The 18,391-nt window shown below is 40.0% G+C and overlaps 2 protein-coding genes across 5 annotated transcripts in view; both read left to right on the forward strand.

Moving 5' to 3' along the window:
* Positions 1 to 15,925, forward strand: part of DPY19L3 (dpy-19 like C-mannosyltransferase 3) — an 86,521-nt gene extending 70,596 nt beyond the window's left edge. For all 4 annotated transcript variants that reach the window (XM_055552651.1, XM_055552649.1, XM_055552650.1 and 1 more), the window contains 4 exons: positions 4,025 to 4,107; positions 10,962 to 11,094; positions 13,547 to 13,705; positions 15,226 to 15,925. In XM_055552651.1, the coding sequence (XP_055408626.1) occupies positions 4,025 to 4,107; positions 10,962 to 11,094; positions 13,547 to 13,705; positions 15,226 to 15,387 (537 nt within the window). In that variant the 3' untranslated portion in view covers positions 15,388 to 15,925. The remainder of the gene's footprint in view (positions 1 to 4,024; positions 4,108 to 10,961; positions 11,095 to 13,546; positions 13,706 to 15,225) is intronic.
* The window catches only part of PDCD5 (programmed cell death 5), a 176,778-nt gene that overhangs the window by 59,465 nt on the left and 98,922 nt on the right, over positions 1 to 18,391 (forward strand). The gene's annotated exons all lie outside the window — the stretch shown is intronic.

Here is an 18,391-nt window from a genome sequence, read left to right on the forward strand (position 1 = left end):
TTCTTATGGCAATTGACATTGATAGGAAAAGTAATCTTCCCAAAAAGGCGGTTAACAGATAAAAACATTTTAGCAAAAAATACTACAGTTTAATTATTCTAATTAATTTTGGTTCTGACTTACTATTCAGCTGATACAAACTCTGAAAATAAAGATGTTTTCAGACCCATTTTGAGAAAAATTAGTTTTCCCCATTACCTGCTTTTGATAGAGTAAGATCTTAAAATGCATCTTACTTTAACCTACACATTTTATTAGATGCTTAAAATCATCTGTGTAAGAAGACCGAGCACATATAAATACAGTCTAAGATTAGCTTTGTGATCTGTCCTTCAGTTTCAGCAGGAAGTAAAGAAATTCTTCATATTCTCAGTTGACTGATTTCTGAAACAGCATTAACTGTGTTTCAGTTCTGAGACTCACCCATAAAAACCATGAGTCTGTGTTTTCACATCTTTGAAATTCAGAGGCCTGAATTGTTACCTCGGCAGGGAACTTGAATGGTTTTATCCAATTGAGCTCTTACCCTCTCTTAAAAGAAAAAAAAAACATACATATTTTAAGTTTAGGGGTTTTTTCTTCAGACTTTAGAACAGTAGATTTCAAACTCTCCTGTGTATAGCTTCTGATTTAGGAGGGTAGCTAAAGAAGGTGGTGGGAGGTGGGGAGACTCTCCCACAGAAAAGATCAGCTTTACCAGCTCAGCTTCCGAGTTTATTTGCTTGTATTTTCATGTAAGATTTTTTTGAAGCAAAGGTTTTAGGCTAAGAAAAAGTGTCTGATAATCACTGTATTGAACAGTTCTGTTGTAACTATTTCAAAAAATTACGTTCTATCATATTCCTGTCTACCAAAACATTTGCTATTATAGGCAGACCACTGTGCCAATTCCCAGATACTAGCAAACATAGAACTAGATCATTTCTGCCGCCATGCCTCTGGGAATTTTATTGCTCTACTGTAAGTAAATGAAACTTCTTAAAAACATCTGGAAAGCAACAACTAAGGATTAAGCAGAGTATAAGTGTGTTGATGAAGGAGGTAACTTTATCTTTACACATTGATTCTCAGACATAGAGCACAGAAAAGATTCAGCTCACCTTCATTCTTGACTCGCCACTAAGGACACACACCCCAGCAGTCTTTTCTCCCACTGTTCTGTGTGGGTCTGAGTTCCTTGATGTCTCAGATATTTATTTGAACATTTGTTGATTTTTTTTTAAAAGCTACTTAAGGACTAAAGTCTCTTGTTCTGGACAAAATTGAGGAAGGACATAATAGAAGAAATAAACAGGCAGCATCAGCATCACATGGGAACTTGTTAGAATCACGGATGTTTGGGTCCTACTCTAGACCCACCGCATCAGGAGCTCTGGGAGTGGGGTCCAGGGATCCAGGTTTAACCAACCCTCCAGGTGGCGCTACTGCACCCTCACGCTTGAGAAACCCCTAGGACGGCTTCTCAGCTGCAGCACCGTGGGCACTTTGTCCGGATAATCCTTTGACTTAAGGGCTGTCCTGAGCGTTCTAGGACACTTGGCAGCATCCCTACCTTCTACCTACTACATGCTAATAGCACCAACCTCCAGGTGTGACTGTCAAAAATAAAAACATTTGTAGACACTGCAAAACGTCCCTTTACCGGCATGGCAGAATCCCCCGACACCACCCGTCTTGAGAACCATTGCCAGAGAAGAACCAATGATAGCACTGAAAAGGCCATCACTTCCTTAGGAAATCTTTGTAGATATATCCTGAGTAAGACAGTTAGTGGGCTTCCCAGGTGGCGCAGTGGTAAAGAATCCTGCTAATGCAGGAGGCGCAAGAGGCGTGGGTACAATCCCTGGGTCAGGAAGATCCCCTGGAGAAGGAAATGGCAACCCACTCCAGTATTCTTGCCCAGAAAATCCCATGGACAGAGGAGCCTGGTGGGCTGCAATCCAGGGGGTTGCAAAGAGTCGGACATGACTGAATGTGTTTGTGTGTGTGTGTGTGTGTGTGAGCGTGTGCACGCACACAGACACATACACACACACATATGACAGATAGTAGTAATTCTGAAGAATCCTTTCAAAGACAGATGGCCAGGCCTCTCTCAGTATTGGACTTCAGGAGAAATCCTGATGCATCCAGCTTTCGCTGTATAAAATAGTTTCATTTGCATAGTTCAGCTTCTCAGAACTTGTAAAATACAAAATCACAAAGACAATAAAGATTTTATGTATATTAGCAGTTAGCCTGAAACTGAATGTTTTCCAACTATTGAACAGATTTATCTGTAAGAAATAGGAACTAATATTTCAAAGTCTGATTTAAGTTTATTTACATAGCACTTGTAATGAGGATTTCAAATTTTCTTGTTAATAATACCTATTTTGCTCTATGTCTGCTTAGGATAATCCTCTTTTAAAGGGAAAAGTATGTGCTAGTCTCCACTCAAAAATCAAGAGTTTAATAAAATCATTGCCCTCATGTTAATTCACTTATTTGGATATCTGAAGTCTCATACAAACTACTGCTGATCATTTAGCCAACAGCATTTAGTTAATTAGGCATTTTTTCACACAACGTTTAAGACGTTTGCCATAAGTGTTATTGGATTATAACATTTTCACAATTAACAACAGCAACTTTCAAACTAGAAAAAAAATCTGATAATCGTTGATTCACAGGTTTCAAAATGTTTTATACCAAAATAATTAAAATATCATTTAAAAGTTGGTATTCTATTATTATCAAAATTAATAGGGACAGTGGGTAATTGAAATCTTACAACCGTTATCATTTAATCAGTAATTTTTATTACATTTCTTCTGAAACCTAGGATTAGTAGCGCAGACACCTGATTTTCCATCACCAACAATTTTCCTGATTTACCCACCCTGGAGACCAGATATGAATGAGCAGTAAAAATGGCCAAAGATGAGATGATAAGAAGATAAGAAAGTGATGGGGATTTAAAAAACAGCCACAGACCAGTCAGGTGCCACTTTAGTTCTAGTTAATGGTTCTTAAACAAAAAATTTCTATTTATAACATTAATGAAGTATAGATACATTATTATTGGGCTTCTATTTCAATATAGGCCTTGAGTTCTGTAGTTCACCCTAGCATGTATTTAGATGATCAAGTCTTTTGAGGTAACTGCCATTTGATAAAACAATGAACATTTAATTAATTGTTGAATTAGACAAGTTATAATATAAAAGCAGTGGATTCAGCATGTATTTTTGCATTATATTTTCATAGCTTAAGTAGCTCCAGTTGAGTAGGAGGCATCAGTGGCATAAAGATAATACTCATATGTACCAGGTTTTCCTGGACCACCCTTCTCTCAAATATTCTTCTGTCCCTTTGTACCTGTAATTATATTAATATTCATTAAACCATTTATCCAGATTTTAGTACAAACAATATACTCACCATAGCACAGAATGGAAAGTTTCCAGTTGTGACTCTGCCAGTCTGATCTGAGCAAGTCAGGTTATCTATCTCTCTGAGCCAAGGTCTCTAAACTAGAAAAATGAAGAACAGATATTCATGGTAATGATGCCTTCTGCGTCATCTTTCTCCCTGAGGAGTTGTGAGGATACAATGAGCTTCTGTATTCAAAGAGTACATTCTGCATTTAAAGATAAATACATGGAGTGAGTTAGTCACATTTTTCTCATATCCTGTGAACTTTCTCATGGTTGCCACTCCTATCATATCCAAATTAATGTTTTACTAGATATTAACACACATACAACAGCATTTTTGTTAGTGTAAAACAAGTTTTTACAGTTGGCAACACCAGTACTTCTAATTAGCTGCAGCTCAAAATGATTTGGGGAACTTTTCTCAGACTTTGTCTCACTTTACACTTAGAAGGGTTGACTCCAGAGGTGAAGGAGTTCTATTCCAGTTACTGGGTTTACTTAGTTCAGAAGTTATATGCAGTTTCTCCTTTTTCACTTTAATTTTAGTGATAGCTGTGGGCCTGGGGGTGGATTTTGTTTTTGTTTAGTTTTGTTTTTAATTTCAGTTCTGGCCAGGAATGATGGATGAACTCTCCGAGTTGAGAGAATTCTATGATCCAGATACAGTGGAGCTGATGAACTGGATTAAGTAAGAGGATTTTTTTTTTTTAACCTTTAAAAATTAAAGTGCCTTTTTAAGAGTCACTGTAGGCCTCATTTGGTTTTTGGTCTTTTTTTTTTTTTTTTTTCTGAATCTAATTATGAAGATACATTCATTCTCAAGTTTTTTCTTTAAAACTCTATACTTGAAAATAATTTCTTTCCATTCAAGAAATGTTCTGTCTGACCACAGTCCCGCGAAGAAGGGAGAGTAGCAGTATAGAGAGGGGAAGGGAATCGGAAGATGTGTCAGAGCGGTGACCGCACTGGAATTCAAGTTTTATGTTCTCTGCCAGTTTTATCTTTAGCATTTCTTTCACTTTAATAGCATTCAAATTTTCTATTAATACTGACATATAAAGTATTCTTTCCTTTGTTAATCATTTAAAAATTATATGGTAAAAAAAAATACAGTTCAGCAGAGTCATACTAGCTCAGTGCAGACTTCGTTTTAACTGATCATATTGCCCAAGACTAGGCCTAGAGAAAATTTAAAATACAAAAGCTAGAGCTTTTCCTTCCTCAAACATCATAATGCTTTCATGTTATATTGGTTTTTATTTTTGCCTGCACGGTTGCTTCACCTCAGCATTCAGCAGCAGAATGAGATTCATGTTTTTCAAAGTTTTGTTAATGAAACCCACCTCCCACCAGCAAAAATTAACTGTTTTACTCCAAGCAGCATTCCTGTGCCCTGTAATGTTGTATTTCCCTATTTTATAACCCAAACGCAGCAGTGTAATTATTTACACATAAATAGATGTTGCAAATCTTATGTGACATATTCTGAAAGCATCGGCTGTATTGTCTCCATCACTTAGAATTTTAGTAGCCATATTGGCACTTGCTCGTGACTGATGTTTCCTAACCAGTACAGTTGAGCACTGCTTGTGTATTAAGCGATGGTAAATGTTTGATAGCTTGGGCCTCTTGAGTACAATACATGGATTTTATAGAGATTTGTATCTAAAATATATATGTGGCTTTGGTCCCAATGTTGGACTGGATTTGACTAGATGCAATGAGTATAATTTTTCATATATTTCCAGTGCTGAGAGTATGAAGCAGTGCTTTATCTTTATTTATTTATTTAACTTTAAATCATGGCAGACAATTATAGAGTAAATAATTCCTTCAGTATTTATTGTGTAAGAGAAAAAAGGCTTATTCATATAAAGAAAAGCTAATTACTTTTGCATTAGCTATAGTCAACTGGAAATTTCTGACATGCGCACCTGAAGGTGAGGCTGATGTTTTCTGTTTTTCAGATTGCACCACTGGTAGGAATGGTGTAGGGTGCCCACTCTGGGACAGTCCCGGAGGTGGCACACCTTCTGGATCTACTTGGATTGGCATTAGAAACATCCCACCTCCACTTCCCAGTCTTGTAGGAATTAATTGTAGTGTCATTAAGGTTTTATTCTAGCGGAGTTATCTTTGGCTGTGTCAGACTGGATATACTTATTGTAATGCCTTTATTTTCATGCTTTTGCTCACAGAGGTTAGTTAAAATAACATTTCTGGTTCTGAAAAATTATGGATGAGTTTATTCCATGTATAAAGAAGATAATCTTTTAGTCTGCATTTGGGAAAGTGGGCTTTGTTCTTACATTCTCCTTCTACTAACAGTTCTTCTCCCTGTATGTAGACTTATTCTTTTCACTTTTTATAGATCTCAGCAACTGAAGGATTTGTATTGTTCCCCTAAAAATGGTTCCATTGTGATCTAATCTTGCCTGTTTTCCCTTCAAAGTCTTCAAATCTAAATTATTGTTTTTGCAAAAATAGCTGCTAGGCATGTTTGTGAAATAAGCTTAAGTGATGATGAATGTATGTCAAAATAGGGTCTGTTTAGACACAAAATGCATTTGTTTAAATCAACATTTAAATCAGCTCTGGTCTAGATTTCATTTCCAAACACAAGCAAATGCACTTTATTATTCATTTAACCTGTCCTGATTTCTTCTGCTTTTAAACATAAAATATGACCTTCTACTTTGACTCTACTACCTTGACTAATCACACAGTGTTCGTGACATTACTGGGTCTGAGCTGTGCTGGAGGAAAGGCTGTGGGCTAAGGATTCGTGGAGTGTATCTGAAAGCCTGTTTGGAATTGTCTGAAGGCAGCAGCTGGGCCTCTGGTCCCACCCAGCACTGTTACTGAGAGACGCCTCCTCTCCGTGCTGTCTGCTTCTGTTCTCAGGTGGCCAGAGTGATATGCTCACATCTGTCCTTTGTCAGGGTGGTCATGACAGCATCTTTTGGGGTCAGGGCACAGCTTCCCTTGCAGGATGGCTGCCCAGCCTCTAGAATAAGTCAGAACAAGAAACAGTGACCTGAAGAAACTCAGGAAGACAAATGACTCTCTGTTTCAGCAGGGGCAACTCTTGTGCTAAGTGTTCAGAAGAAGCTACCACCATCTCCCAGTCTGCCTCATGTACTTGATGCTGGGGCTTGATGCTTGAAGATTAAATGCCTCTTTAATCAGTGAGGACCTTTTGTTGCAGTCTGGCCCCCAGCGTCTTCCCTGTGAGAACTAGGACGTCATCTCTCCATGCCTTCCACAGCCCCAACTGTGTGTCCACGGGGCTGGTTGCCTACCTTCTGTGTTATACTGAGGTGCAGCATGCCCTATTTTCCAGTAGATTTAAGTGTATGTGTTCACATTAACCCCTTTTTGCTAATGATGTTTTTCCTGAATACAAAAATTTAAAACCTACCTTTTTTGTTTTACTTTCTAGTATCTCTTTCAGCAGAACCCAGGTGGAACTTTTATAAGTTTTATGTGTGACTAGAAAGCACGTTTACTTCAAGGCCAAATCTCACAGCAATTGGTAGTTCATTCCTTGTTCCTTTGTAGCCTTAGAGTGTTTCATTTTTGGCTCCTGAGACATTTCTTGGACATTGTGCAATTCAGATAGACTGTTTTGAGGTGTGACATTTTACCTACTTGGCTATAGGAGATTTTCTCTAGAAATAGTTTCTTTCCAGTGATGAAGGCTGCATGTGCAATATTTTCTCAGTGGGCCTGAAAAAATGGACTAGACTTCCTTCACATTTAATCAAAGCAGAAAGAATTACAGTATATTTTAAATATGATGTAGGTTAAGTTCAGACCTTAAATGCCAATAAGCCTCTTTTATATTTAATGAATCATTTTGTGGCATTTGCATAATTCTATAAATTTTTGAAGTGTAGATAAAGCAAATGTTCACACGTTATATTATAATGCTCAGTTTACCCATTAGTTCAACAGTAATTAACTTGTTGAAGCTTAGAGCTTCAAAAATAAATGAGATTATTTGTTCAAAAATGCCATCAGGTCTTCCTAGAATGACATTTAAATTATATAATGTAAATCCATTTGACCTGTGAGTCCTTGTCATTATTTAGTGACATTTCTTACAGAATAAATTGTTTGCAGGTTGGGCAGCCTGCTATGGAGCTTGGCAGAGAGCTATAAAAACAAATTATTCTTTCATTTTATACATCATTTGTTCAAACATTGGTAAAAATTGCTTTGTTTTTCTATAATAGAGAAGTGTCATTCAATGGTTAAAAGCACATTAGCTATTTTAGACACAGACCACAGACTGTGTCAGCAGAAGTGTCCGTGAAGGAAGAATACCCATCGTTCCATCTGTCACGCTGCATATTTTAAGTCAAGACAAAGAACCCCTGCTCCCTTCGCCCACTGAGTTTACCACAGAAAACATAAAATACTGCAAACCTAGGTTTTTAAAGTTTAGAAAACGTGTGATTTTTTTTCATTTTGTTTCACTTTGCTTGTTTTACTTTTGCATTTGCTTTATGGGTAAAATTAAATATTTAAGGGAGCAGTTAAATGTCCCAGATTTACCACAGGGCTAGCACATAAAACCAAGTGAAACAACCCCGTGAATAAACAGCATCTTTAGTATGCTTGGAAGTCAGTCGTTTTCAAAGAAATTATTATATCTAAATCCATTTCATAGGCATTAGGGTGCTTATATTTTGCTGAAAATGAAACCAAGAACCTTTCGTGAAAGACTCTTTAAGAATCCGGAGGATCGTAGCACTGCAGTTGAGACGGATTACATTTCTTTTAAACTTTCTGACTCTTTTACTAATGAGGCCAAACATGAAAATCTTGTCGCAGTCGAATGAGCCTCACCTGCTCTAGGCGGTCACGTGGCATGACCTGCTCTCCTGGTGAGGCTGTGGTCGCCTTGGGGCCCGTAGCCAGCGGGGCGGCGGGGCAGCGGGTGCTGTCAGAGGGGAGAGGCATGTTTACCACGGTCCTGCCGCGTCTGAGGTGTTCCATTTCCAGCACAGCTGCAGGCCCACAAAAGGCAGGCCTCAGTATGTAGTGGACTAGTTATGGGTTTGTTTTCAAGTGTTTGCCGGTGGTGGGAGCTGAGTCTGTCAACCAGTAAGCTTCTTGAAGACAGGGTATCATACCAGCCCAGCACATAGTAGGCTCTCAGTAATAACTTTTGGCTGAAGCAAGTAGAACCTTGTAAGTCCCCACCAAACAGTTTAGGATTGTTGACGTTTTAAACCTTTGTGAACTATGTAACTCATTGAAGTATTCTGATGATAGCCCAGGAAGGGGAAAGAAGCCTTGTTCATTAGCCATGAATAGATAACAGGCCAGTCAGCCATCTTGGCCAACATTACAAACAGCTCTGTGCATCTCCCTGATGTTGAATCCTGTTGCATATTCAAAATGACGATACTCAGACAGCCTAAAGATTGGAGTGGATACTGTCGGTGCAGCTGCTGCGTCTCAGTAAGACTATACAGACCAGGATGGTTCTGTCTCTGTGAGTTCTCACCTTGACCTCATGCTTTGCCGAACACGGAGACCAGACGCATCTTCTCCCTGCATTCTAAATCTCTTTGGTTCAGAGGACCCAAAGACAGCTTTTTTGTATAAGTTATTGCAGTAGGATGGTTTGTTCCAGTTAAGAGTATTCAGAAGGAAAGAAGACAGATTTGGAAAAATGTTGACATTTTCTTTCATCTTATTTGTTCATATCTGTTCTCTTTAGCAATTATGATACTCTATAAATGAGAGCAGCACAGTATATATGGCACAGACTGAGCATTTAGTAAGTATTCATTGAATTAAGCTGAATTTTTAGAAAATCTTTCACTAAGGAACTCTGTGCACCTTTACCCTTTTTCATTTAAACCCTCCTATTTCCCTGATCATGTGGGACACATGTCAAGAATTGCTTATAAATTGCTGGTTCGGGGCGGGGGACAGAGCAGACATGTATTTATGCCTGTGTTCCTGGATCTGGTTGTCAGAATGATGATATCCTGTGAAGCACAGCCAGGTTCATGTAAAAGTTTTTCTCTTGTAATCCATTCTGGCGTCCGACAGGAATGAGGGAGGGTACAGCCTATGTCATTCCCTGTGTGTGCGCACTGTAATTCTGTCACTTTAAGAAAGGTTATTGGAATTCAAGTGAACTAGATGTCATTGTTAGAAAATATTGCACTTTTGTAAAGTATATAATTTGTCATTGTTTCGGCTTGAGCTATAGAATTCCTTGCTTGTAGACATCCTAAGGCCTTTGTTGAGTGGCGTTCATGCTGTAGTCTTAGCGTAAAAATGTAATAAGTAGAACATCCTCATGGAATATATGAATACGATGAGGCTCCTCTTAGAATGAACATTAGAGCAAGTTTCCTGCCCTGATGTCCAAAACATTGAGAATGGTATGTTCTGGCTTTTTCTGCAACGTATGTTGAGTTTTAATGATTTCAGTTAGACTCCTTCTCAAAAAAACTATGTCCATTTTAACTCACCCTAGCAGCCATCAACTCCTTGTTTTTAACACAAGAAGGGTGAGTGTATCTCACAGTATTCAAGTGGACCTTTACTGGAAATTCTGCATTAAGGAGAGTCCATAGAACAGCTGTTATGTTCTTCACAATAAAATGACACCTCATTGATTTGAAGGTAGCTCCCAGGTTTTAAAAAATGGAAGGGAATTGAATCAACGACTAAGATTATTTTTTTCTAGGAGGAAAAGGAAAACATGCTTTCACAGTATCACAGTAATCAGGAAGTCTTCCCTTGGCCCTCCGTCAGCTGTCCCTCACACCCTATGGGGAAGTGGAGAATCACAGCTTGGTGATAACTGGAAAGTGAGACTGTAATTTAGTATCAGAATGTCCTGTACTCCTTAAGATGCATGCAGTCTTTCATAATCAGGACTAAAGGAGAGGAATACATAAAATACTTCTGCTCCGCATCAAAAATGTTCTATGGCTTCATACTGAGTAATAAGATATCTGCTGGTTCAGAGTCTTCTTTCTGTGTTCTTTTGTTTTTGCAATTATTTTTTTCTGAAAAGTAATTTATAGTAGTATCTGTGATCCTTTTTTCTTGTTTTAACCAAAAACCCTTGGAATCAACTCATGGCCAGCTGCAGTTTCTAGCATTATAATTTGTTTTACTCTAGGCAGCCCATTTAATTAAGTTTAATACAAAAGGCACTGGCAGTCTTCTAAGGCCTCTTGTTAGAAGCTGTCCCTTTGGAACAGGAGCAGGAGAGGGTTGTGGGATTGAGCCTAGAAGACTCAGGAGGTACCCACATCCTAAGACAATTCATTGTAAGAGTAAACCCATCAAAACAGTAAATCAGAAACTTCCCAGTCATTGTCAAAATCAGATAGGAAAAATTTCATAGAACAGCTTGAGTGCAGATCAGAATCACAGCAGCCTCTTGTTTTTCCCAACTCATACATAGCCTTTCTTAACACAGCCGGGTCACCCTGAGTGTGTGGCATTGTCTTCGTGGAAGTCTTAGCAGTGAGGTTAATTCAGACTCTTAAAATCTTTTAGCGCTAACACTCCAGGGAAGGCTGTGTTTGCTGGAAGCATGCAGCTGCTGGCGGGCGTCAAGCTGTGCACGGGACGGACCTTAACCAACCACCCACACTACGAAGACAACAGCCTCAGAGAGCGGACTAAAGCGGTGAGGGCCTCACCCGGCTTCTCGCGGGGCAGCCGTGGGCTGGCTTGTGTTTGGTAAAGCCGGGTCTCCGGCTGCTTGTCTTGCGGGTCCTGAGGGGAAGGCACAACTGAAGTGCCTGGCAGGACTCACATCTCCGGAGCCTAGACCTTGACCTGCCCCGTCCATTAAAGGCGTGCCATTTAGGCCTTATGTTCCTCGTGGGTTAGAAGAGTACCCGAGGAGAAGTGCATCTGGAGATGTTTAGGACAGAGTGTTTGAGGATGGAGCCCTCAGAGCCTGGAACTGGAGCGAGGAGGGAAAGGGGGCGAGCCGTGCTGGTCACAGTGTTTATGGGCCATTTCTAGTGAGTGAGTGAGTGTGTGTGTGTGTGTGTGTGTGTAGGGGGGCAACACACAGTTAAGTTCAGAACATGCAAAAGAGAACGTAGAGAAAAGTCTCCATCCCAACCCTGTTTTTCAACTAGCAGTTCCTCTCCCAGGAGGCAAATAACATTACCAGCAATTTTATGTATGTACAAATGTGTGTGTGTGTGTATACACATGTAAATTCATATTCTTTTCCCTCCTTTTTTTTTTTTTTTTTTTAAACAAAAGAACTAACCTACTACAGCTTCCTTTTTTGGGCACGTAATATATTTTGGAGATTGTTCCATATTGGTTTATCAACAGCTTCCTTGCAATTTTTGAAGCTGCCTAATATTTTGTTACATGGAAATAGCAAATTTTATTTCACCATTTAGGTTGTTTGCCTGTCTTCTGCAATTCCATGAACAGTGTTTCAAATAACATACTTGTATAGGACTCACTCTGCACAGGTACAAGTGTGCATCAGATTCTTGGAAGTGAAGTTGCTGGGTCACAGGATATGGGCATTTTTATTGAGATAGAATTACTAAGTCTGTATGAATTACACCAACTTTACATTCTGGTCAGTGCTACAGAAGGCTACCTGTCTTAGTCCTTACCAACAGGGGTTCCAGACTTTTCAGTGTTTCTTGTCAGTCACTTCATAATCTTGGTGGCTGAAATTCTGTTGAAAAGTCTTTTGGGGGGGGGATGAGATTTATTAATAACTAGCCTAAAAGCAAATGATATTTACTGACTCCTCCATTTTAAAGACAACAGTCTGATTTCAGCTAAAATGGGAATTTTCCCACTGGCCCAAATGTTCCAGATATCCCCAGGTTAGCTCGAGGAAGAGGGGAAGGTGCCTGGCTCACCAAACTGCAAAGTTCAGCCAGGAGGTGGCCACCGCTTTGACTCGAAAGATGGGAGTGCTGTGTTTCATCTCTCCAAGATCCAGTCCCTACCTCAGTGCTGTTTTATGCCCTAAAAATTGATGTCCTGAAGGTCCCAGTGCCCCTCCTCAGTCATGACCTTCAAATTCCTGAAATGCCTTACTCTGAGGCTGGTGCTGGACTGTAGGTAGGATTAACCTAACAGTGTTAGCAGTACAGATACCCTGTACCATTTCAGCGTCTGTCCAGACACACTGACCGAGGTTGTCAGAACCCAGTCTCTTAAGTCAGAGACATATGAGAAATCAGTGGGCGGCACAGGAAGCAGCACCTCTCTTCATTACCACCCCCTCCCCATGCACACCCCATCCACCCCCCCCCTGCCCCCACCCCACCAAGTCCTAGGAGACAGGACTTCAGTGAAGCTGGCAGTGACTGGGAAGACACCTCCTATTGATGCCCCTGAGCACTGCACGTTGCTCTCCCTCCAGGAAAGAGGAGAGAGAAAGTGGAGGGTCTGCCGGTCAAGCCGAGCGCAGCAGAGCAGCAGTAGAGGATGGGTGCTGCCCCTGCCCGGGTCCAGGGACCCTGTGAGGGTCCCGTTCCCCAACTGCCATCATCAGAGGCTGGGTGTCCTTACACGCATCTGTGCCTCCAAAGTCCCCTCCACTCCTCTTAGTCTGAAGGTCCCCTTTTCAAAGGGAGAGGTCGTGTCTTATTTACTAAATCACATTATTTACCTTGAAGAAGGGAATGGCAACCCACTCCAGTATTCTTGCCTGGAGAATTCCAGGGACAGAGGAGCCTGGCGGGCTACAGTCCACGGGGTCACAAAGAGTCGGACAGGACTGAGCGACTTTGACTTCGCCTCATTCTTTACCTTGGTGAAGCATTCTTAGAATCAAGATTTACTAATGAATATATTCATAACTCAAGGTAATACATTCTCAATCCAGATCTCTTTGGTGTATAAATCCAAATATATTCAGCATGACTCAGTCTCCCCCTTGCCAACAATTTTCTTGTTTTGAAATGTCCCACACACCCCAGGACTGTAGGTAAATGAGATGACCTGCACGGGAACAGGTGAGGGAGCTAGGTGGCTGCGATTAGACACACCCCTGGGGGAAGTTACATCCGTAGATAGTCCTTGACTAGCTTCCCCAACAGTTAACTGGTATTTTGCCCTATTCCACTTTTTATCTCCTTTTGAAGGTTTATCAGATATATGCAAAGAGGGCCCCAGAGGAAGTGCATGCCCTGCTGAGGTCGTTTGGCACTGACTACGTGATCCTGGAAGACAGCATCTGCTACGAGCGCAGGCACCGCCGGGGCTGCCGGCTGCGGGACCTGCTGGACGTCGCCAATGGACACGTAAGCATGCCAGCCAGCACACACTGGGCATCTCCTGGGGAGGAGAGGGTCCAGGGTGAGTCCTGAGGAACGTAACAGCCTTTAGTCTGAATGTCTGCAGAATTGCATGATAGATGAAGCGTTCATCTGCTGTGTTCTGCAGAATTCCTACCTTGGCATGTTAGATACTTGCCACGGGAGCTGGGCAGCGGGAGAGATAGGAGTGGGGCTCTAGTCCCCAGCTTCACACCAAATAAAGCAACTTTGTCTTCACCTGGTTTGTGTCATGCTCTGCGTAGAATTTTTTTTTTTTTTTTTTTTTTTTTTACGATTTTGCTTCAGAAGTGAAAAAAGAAACCTCAGCCTTTTAAAACCGCTGCTCCAAACCATCATTTTGGCTCGTTCAAAATGACTGCCGTGCCGCGTGCCCACATCGCTGCCACCCCTGCGCCCTCCCCCCACCCCGCCCCCACCCATGACAGAATCTCATTTCCCTCCCTGCTCTCCTGTTGGGTGTCCCTTTCCATCCTCTGACACACTTCCACAGAGATAGCTTTCTGCGGCCAAGCTTACACTCCAGAGCAGGAAAACAAGCTACTTCTCTTTTCTCCCTTCTGAGGGAAAATATTTTTGGAGCTATGCCAGATAGAGCAAACAGAAGATTTTCACCCTTTAGAAGTAGTGTTTGCTCTAATTATTGGGGCTGTATTAAAAGCTGATAGATATTTCTAGAAGGGGGGGGGGGATGATAAATCTAGTCTAACTCTTAAAAGAAAAAACTTCAGTACAGAATTTGAGATTCTGAACACTTAACTATCTACTTTTAGCAGATTTCAAGTATAGAGCACAGGATTAACACTCGTCGCCATGCTGTGCATTCAGGTCACCAGAACTTACTCATCTTATAAAGGCTGACCAAAACAGATGTCCTGACCCACTGATTGTGGTCATGATTTCCCCATGTTTATGTGTAACAAAGCATCAATTATATGCCTTAAATATATATAGTTTGATTTGTCAGTTATGCTTCAATAAAGCCGAGGGAAGAAAAAAGAATATTTGATTTTTGCCCAAGGAAAATAACTGTCCATAACTATCTTGAATTCCAAGAAGGTACAGACCAAACACCTGCATTTAAATTTTGCTTCGTGGGTAACTTTGTAACTTTTTCTAACAAGGCCATCTAACGAGTTGAAAAGCTTTCTCTGGTCATAGAAATTCTTCTCTTGTATTTGATTTTTGTGAGAGGAACAGTGTAGTGTGTTCCTCAGGACAAGGACATCCAAGTTCTAGTTCTAGCTTTACCATAAAAGGCCAGCACTGTTTGTCACAGAACTCTCCTCTTCAGCCGAGGGTCACACTTCAAAGGGAAAAAGGATGAACCGCATGATCTCCAAGCAGCAGGTTTCACTGACATCATTCAATTTAAGTTCACTAGCACATCGTTCTTAAAGAAACTCAGTCCCTATTCCCACTTACGTTTGGCTTGTAAATACGATATTTTTTTTTCCAAATTGTATTTGGTTTTGTTTTGGCTTTAGATGATGGACGGCCCAGGAGAGAATGATCCTGATTTGAAACTTGCAGGCCACCCTCGCTTCTGTGAAGAGATTAAAAAAAACCTGCCCAGCTACACAGCATACTTCACTAGAGTGTTCCAGAACAAAACATTCCACGTTTACAAGCTATCCAGAAACAAGTAACAGAGCTTTCTATTCAATCTCTATTTTTGATACGTGAAACTCCATCATAATGAAACTCAGATGATGTTTCATATGTAATTAGGTAGCCCGAACCTTAAAGCTGTGATATGATTAAGTCTACAAATGTTTACACAAGCATTACCATCTTTGAAAGTATCTTATACAAGCTTCAGTCTTTGTCGTGTTTCATCAATGTTCTTTAGCCTAAATGTTTCCACTTTCTAAAAGTGATCTAGAAGTTTGTTGTTGGGTAGAACAATTAAGTGTTCTATAGGAAGCCTGAACAGTTGCATGCGTGTGTGCATGCTGAGTCACTTCAGTTGTGTCTGACTCTTTGCGACCATATGGACTGTAGCCCACCAGGCTCCTCTGTCCATGGGATTCTCCAGGCAAGAATACTGAAGTGGGTTGCCATGCCTTCCTCCAGGGGATCTTACCGACCCAGTGACTAAACCTGCATCTCTTATGTCTCCTGCATTGGCAGGTGGGTTCTTTACCACTAGCGCCACCTAGGGAGCCCGGAACAGCTGCATATCCTGTTGTAAATCCAGAGCCTATTCAGGATTTGAAATACTTCTAATTTTTAATTGACTTAAAACAGCTATAGTTGAATCGAATTGAGGAAATGCATAATTAAGTTATTTAATATTATTTCACCAGTGAAGACCAACTGGTGACTTTTTAAAAAGCTCTTTATTGTCCTGTTTCACCTAAAAATTTTATAATGTTTTCCATTTGTCATGCTTTTACTATTTAAAGAAAGATCATGTTAGGCCTTCGTATATGTCTAAATTTTTATTGTGCTGTGTCTGAAATGTAATGGGTAGCACTTGAGCAGCGTGTGTCTGTGTGTGCATGTGTGTACATGAGCACGTGCATGCGTCTTTTAATGCTGGACACAGAAAAGGGTTACAAATTCCATACTGTAAGTCCTTAAATTAGCAGCAGCAATGTTACGTAGCTGAGTCGAATTTGTCACTGTTTTAGTGTTATCATTTTAAAACCTGTTGATACTATTTAACCTATCCTGCAAGTAAGAAAATTTTTCTTTATTTCTTACTCATTCAAATTTACTGGGTTTGCAAGATTTTGTAAACTCTTTGTTTTTAGCCTTTGTATTTTTTACAGCCTAGAACCTTGCAAAGTCTTACTATTTTTTAAATGTTGTATCTTAACTAACTTACAACTATGATATTTTTGGCAGAAAGCATTTTCATACTAGGTTTGATTTGTGGTCTCCAATCTTACTGCAAGGGCCCTTGATAGGTTGTTCTTTTTCTTACTCAAAGGTAACCAAGTGCCTCTAAGTCATGCTTACTTGTAAACAACAATGAAGAGGATCATGTGTACCTTGTACCTGCTCAAAAGTTTTTGATAATTGCTTTTATAATTAATTTCTAATGATAGGGACATGTAAAGAAGTTGCTGATAAAAGCATATTGTGTTTTCAACTAAATCAAGATGGCTAATGAGATTAACTTTCATCTCTCATGCCAGTTGGAAATGATTTAAATGTTTCTCCTCACAATCGTATTAAAGTAAATCGCTGTAGGCATGAAGATGGATATATCATATGTCCAAATGATTTTTTATTCACCTACTACTTATTAAGCAATATTCAGAAAGAAATTTTACACTGTCATGTTGGACTCAAGGACACTTGGCTTTTATCACAACTTATTTAAATAAAAAATTGCCAGTAGCTGGGTTATTAAATTATGCAACTGAAACTCCTGAATTATGTCTTGTATCCCTTAATAGGGTTGGAGACCACCGCAGTTTAGGATAATACAATAATGAAACATTTTAATCAGTACTAAAACTTTAATTCTGTAATGATGCATGCCTGTTGTAGCTGACAGCATGGGTCAGTCCATTCTTCAGTGAGTGCCTTACTCTAGTTGAAACCAAGCACATGTAAGGTACAGTATGTTAGACTATCTAGTTACGTTTTTAAAACCCCCTATTACCTTCTCAGAAATATTTTGATTTATTTTAAAAATTTCTATATGTATTATTATAATCTACACATTTGGGTATTTGGAGTTTCAATATACTAGAAACGCGCACTTAAATTTTTATGCTTGTCATCCGTGCGTTGGTGGCACACAGTAATCTTTTCTTCGCGGTTTAGGTGCCGTCTGTTGCCAAAACACCTAGTGTGCAGTCTTTAGTGAAAAATATAAAGTGCCAAGAAACCTTGCAAGACAGAATCCATACATACACTCTTTCCAAAACACTGTGACCATGTATAGTAGACGTTTTTATTTCCTGATGACCAAATCTCTCAGTGAATCATGTTAAATATTTTTAGTGCTCCTCAGTTTTCTCTTTTATGACCTTCTCCTTGGAGTACACAGGAGGAAAGAGAGGAAAGCGGCAGACTCCTGGCTCTCTGCCGAGCCAGAGCAAGTGACCTGTAGCCCAGGGTCCCTTCCACACAGATCTCCGTGGCTGTGCTAATATTTGATAATGACCTCAAATTATGGCTGTATCTTATGCATAGAAATACCACTTGATTTTGCTTCAGAGTTAGCATTCAAAAGAAACTCTAAGTACAGTAAGTGCTCTTATTATCCTTTACGTACACAACTCACCAGATCCCTTCATGGTTTCCATCGTCATGTAAGCTGACTGCCACCCAGCACCACGGGGGGGCTGTTCCCCGCTGCTCTGTTCTCACAGGCCTCAGCTCCCTCCTTGGAGTTCTCTGCTTGTCTGTGCATGCTCTACTTCCTGTTGTAAATACACGATTGAACATAAATCCAGGACATTTCGATCTAAAACAAAAGGATTATTTCTGTGAAAGTTAGCTAGAATGCTTTGATCATATTTGATAAACGTTGCCACTAGTAAAAACTGCTTTTAAATGAACTGTGTTTGGGAAAATTATAAAATATTGGGAGTACTTAAAATTCAAGAAAATTTATGAGCTTAGATTGCTTCACAGATTTATTTATTTTAGTCCTCATTTCACCTTTAAAAAAATCTAGACTGATCAGAA

Source organism: Bubalus kerabau, chromosome 17 (genome assembly GCF_029407905.1).
Source record: "Bubalus kerabau isolate K-KA32 ecotype Philippines breed swamp buffalo chromosome 17, PCC_UOA_SB_1v2, whole genome shotgun sequence".
In the NCBI taxonomy this organism is placed as follows: domain Eukaryota; kingdom Metazoa; phylum Chordata; class Mammalia; order Artiodactyla; family Bovidae; genus Bubalus; species Bubalus kerabau.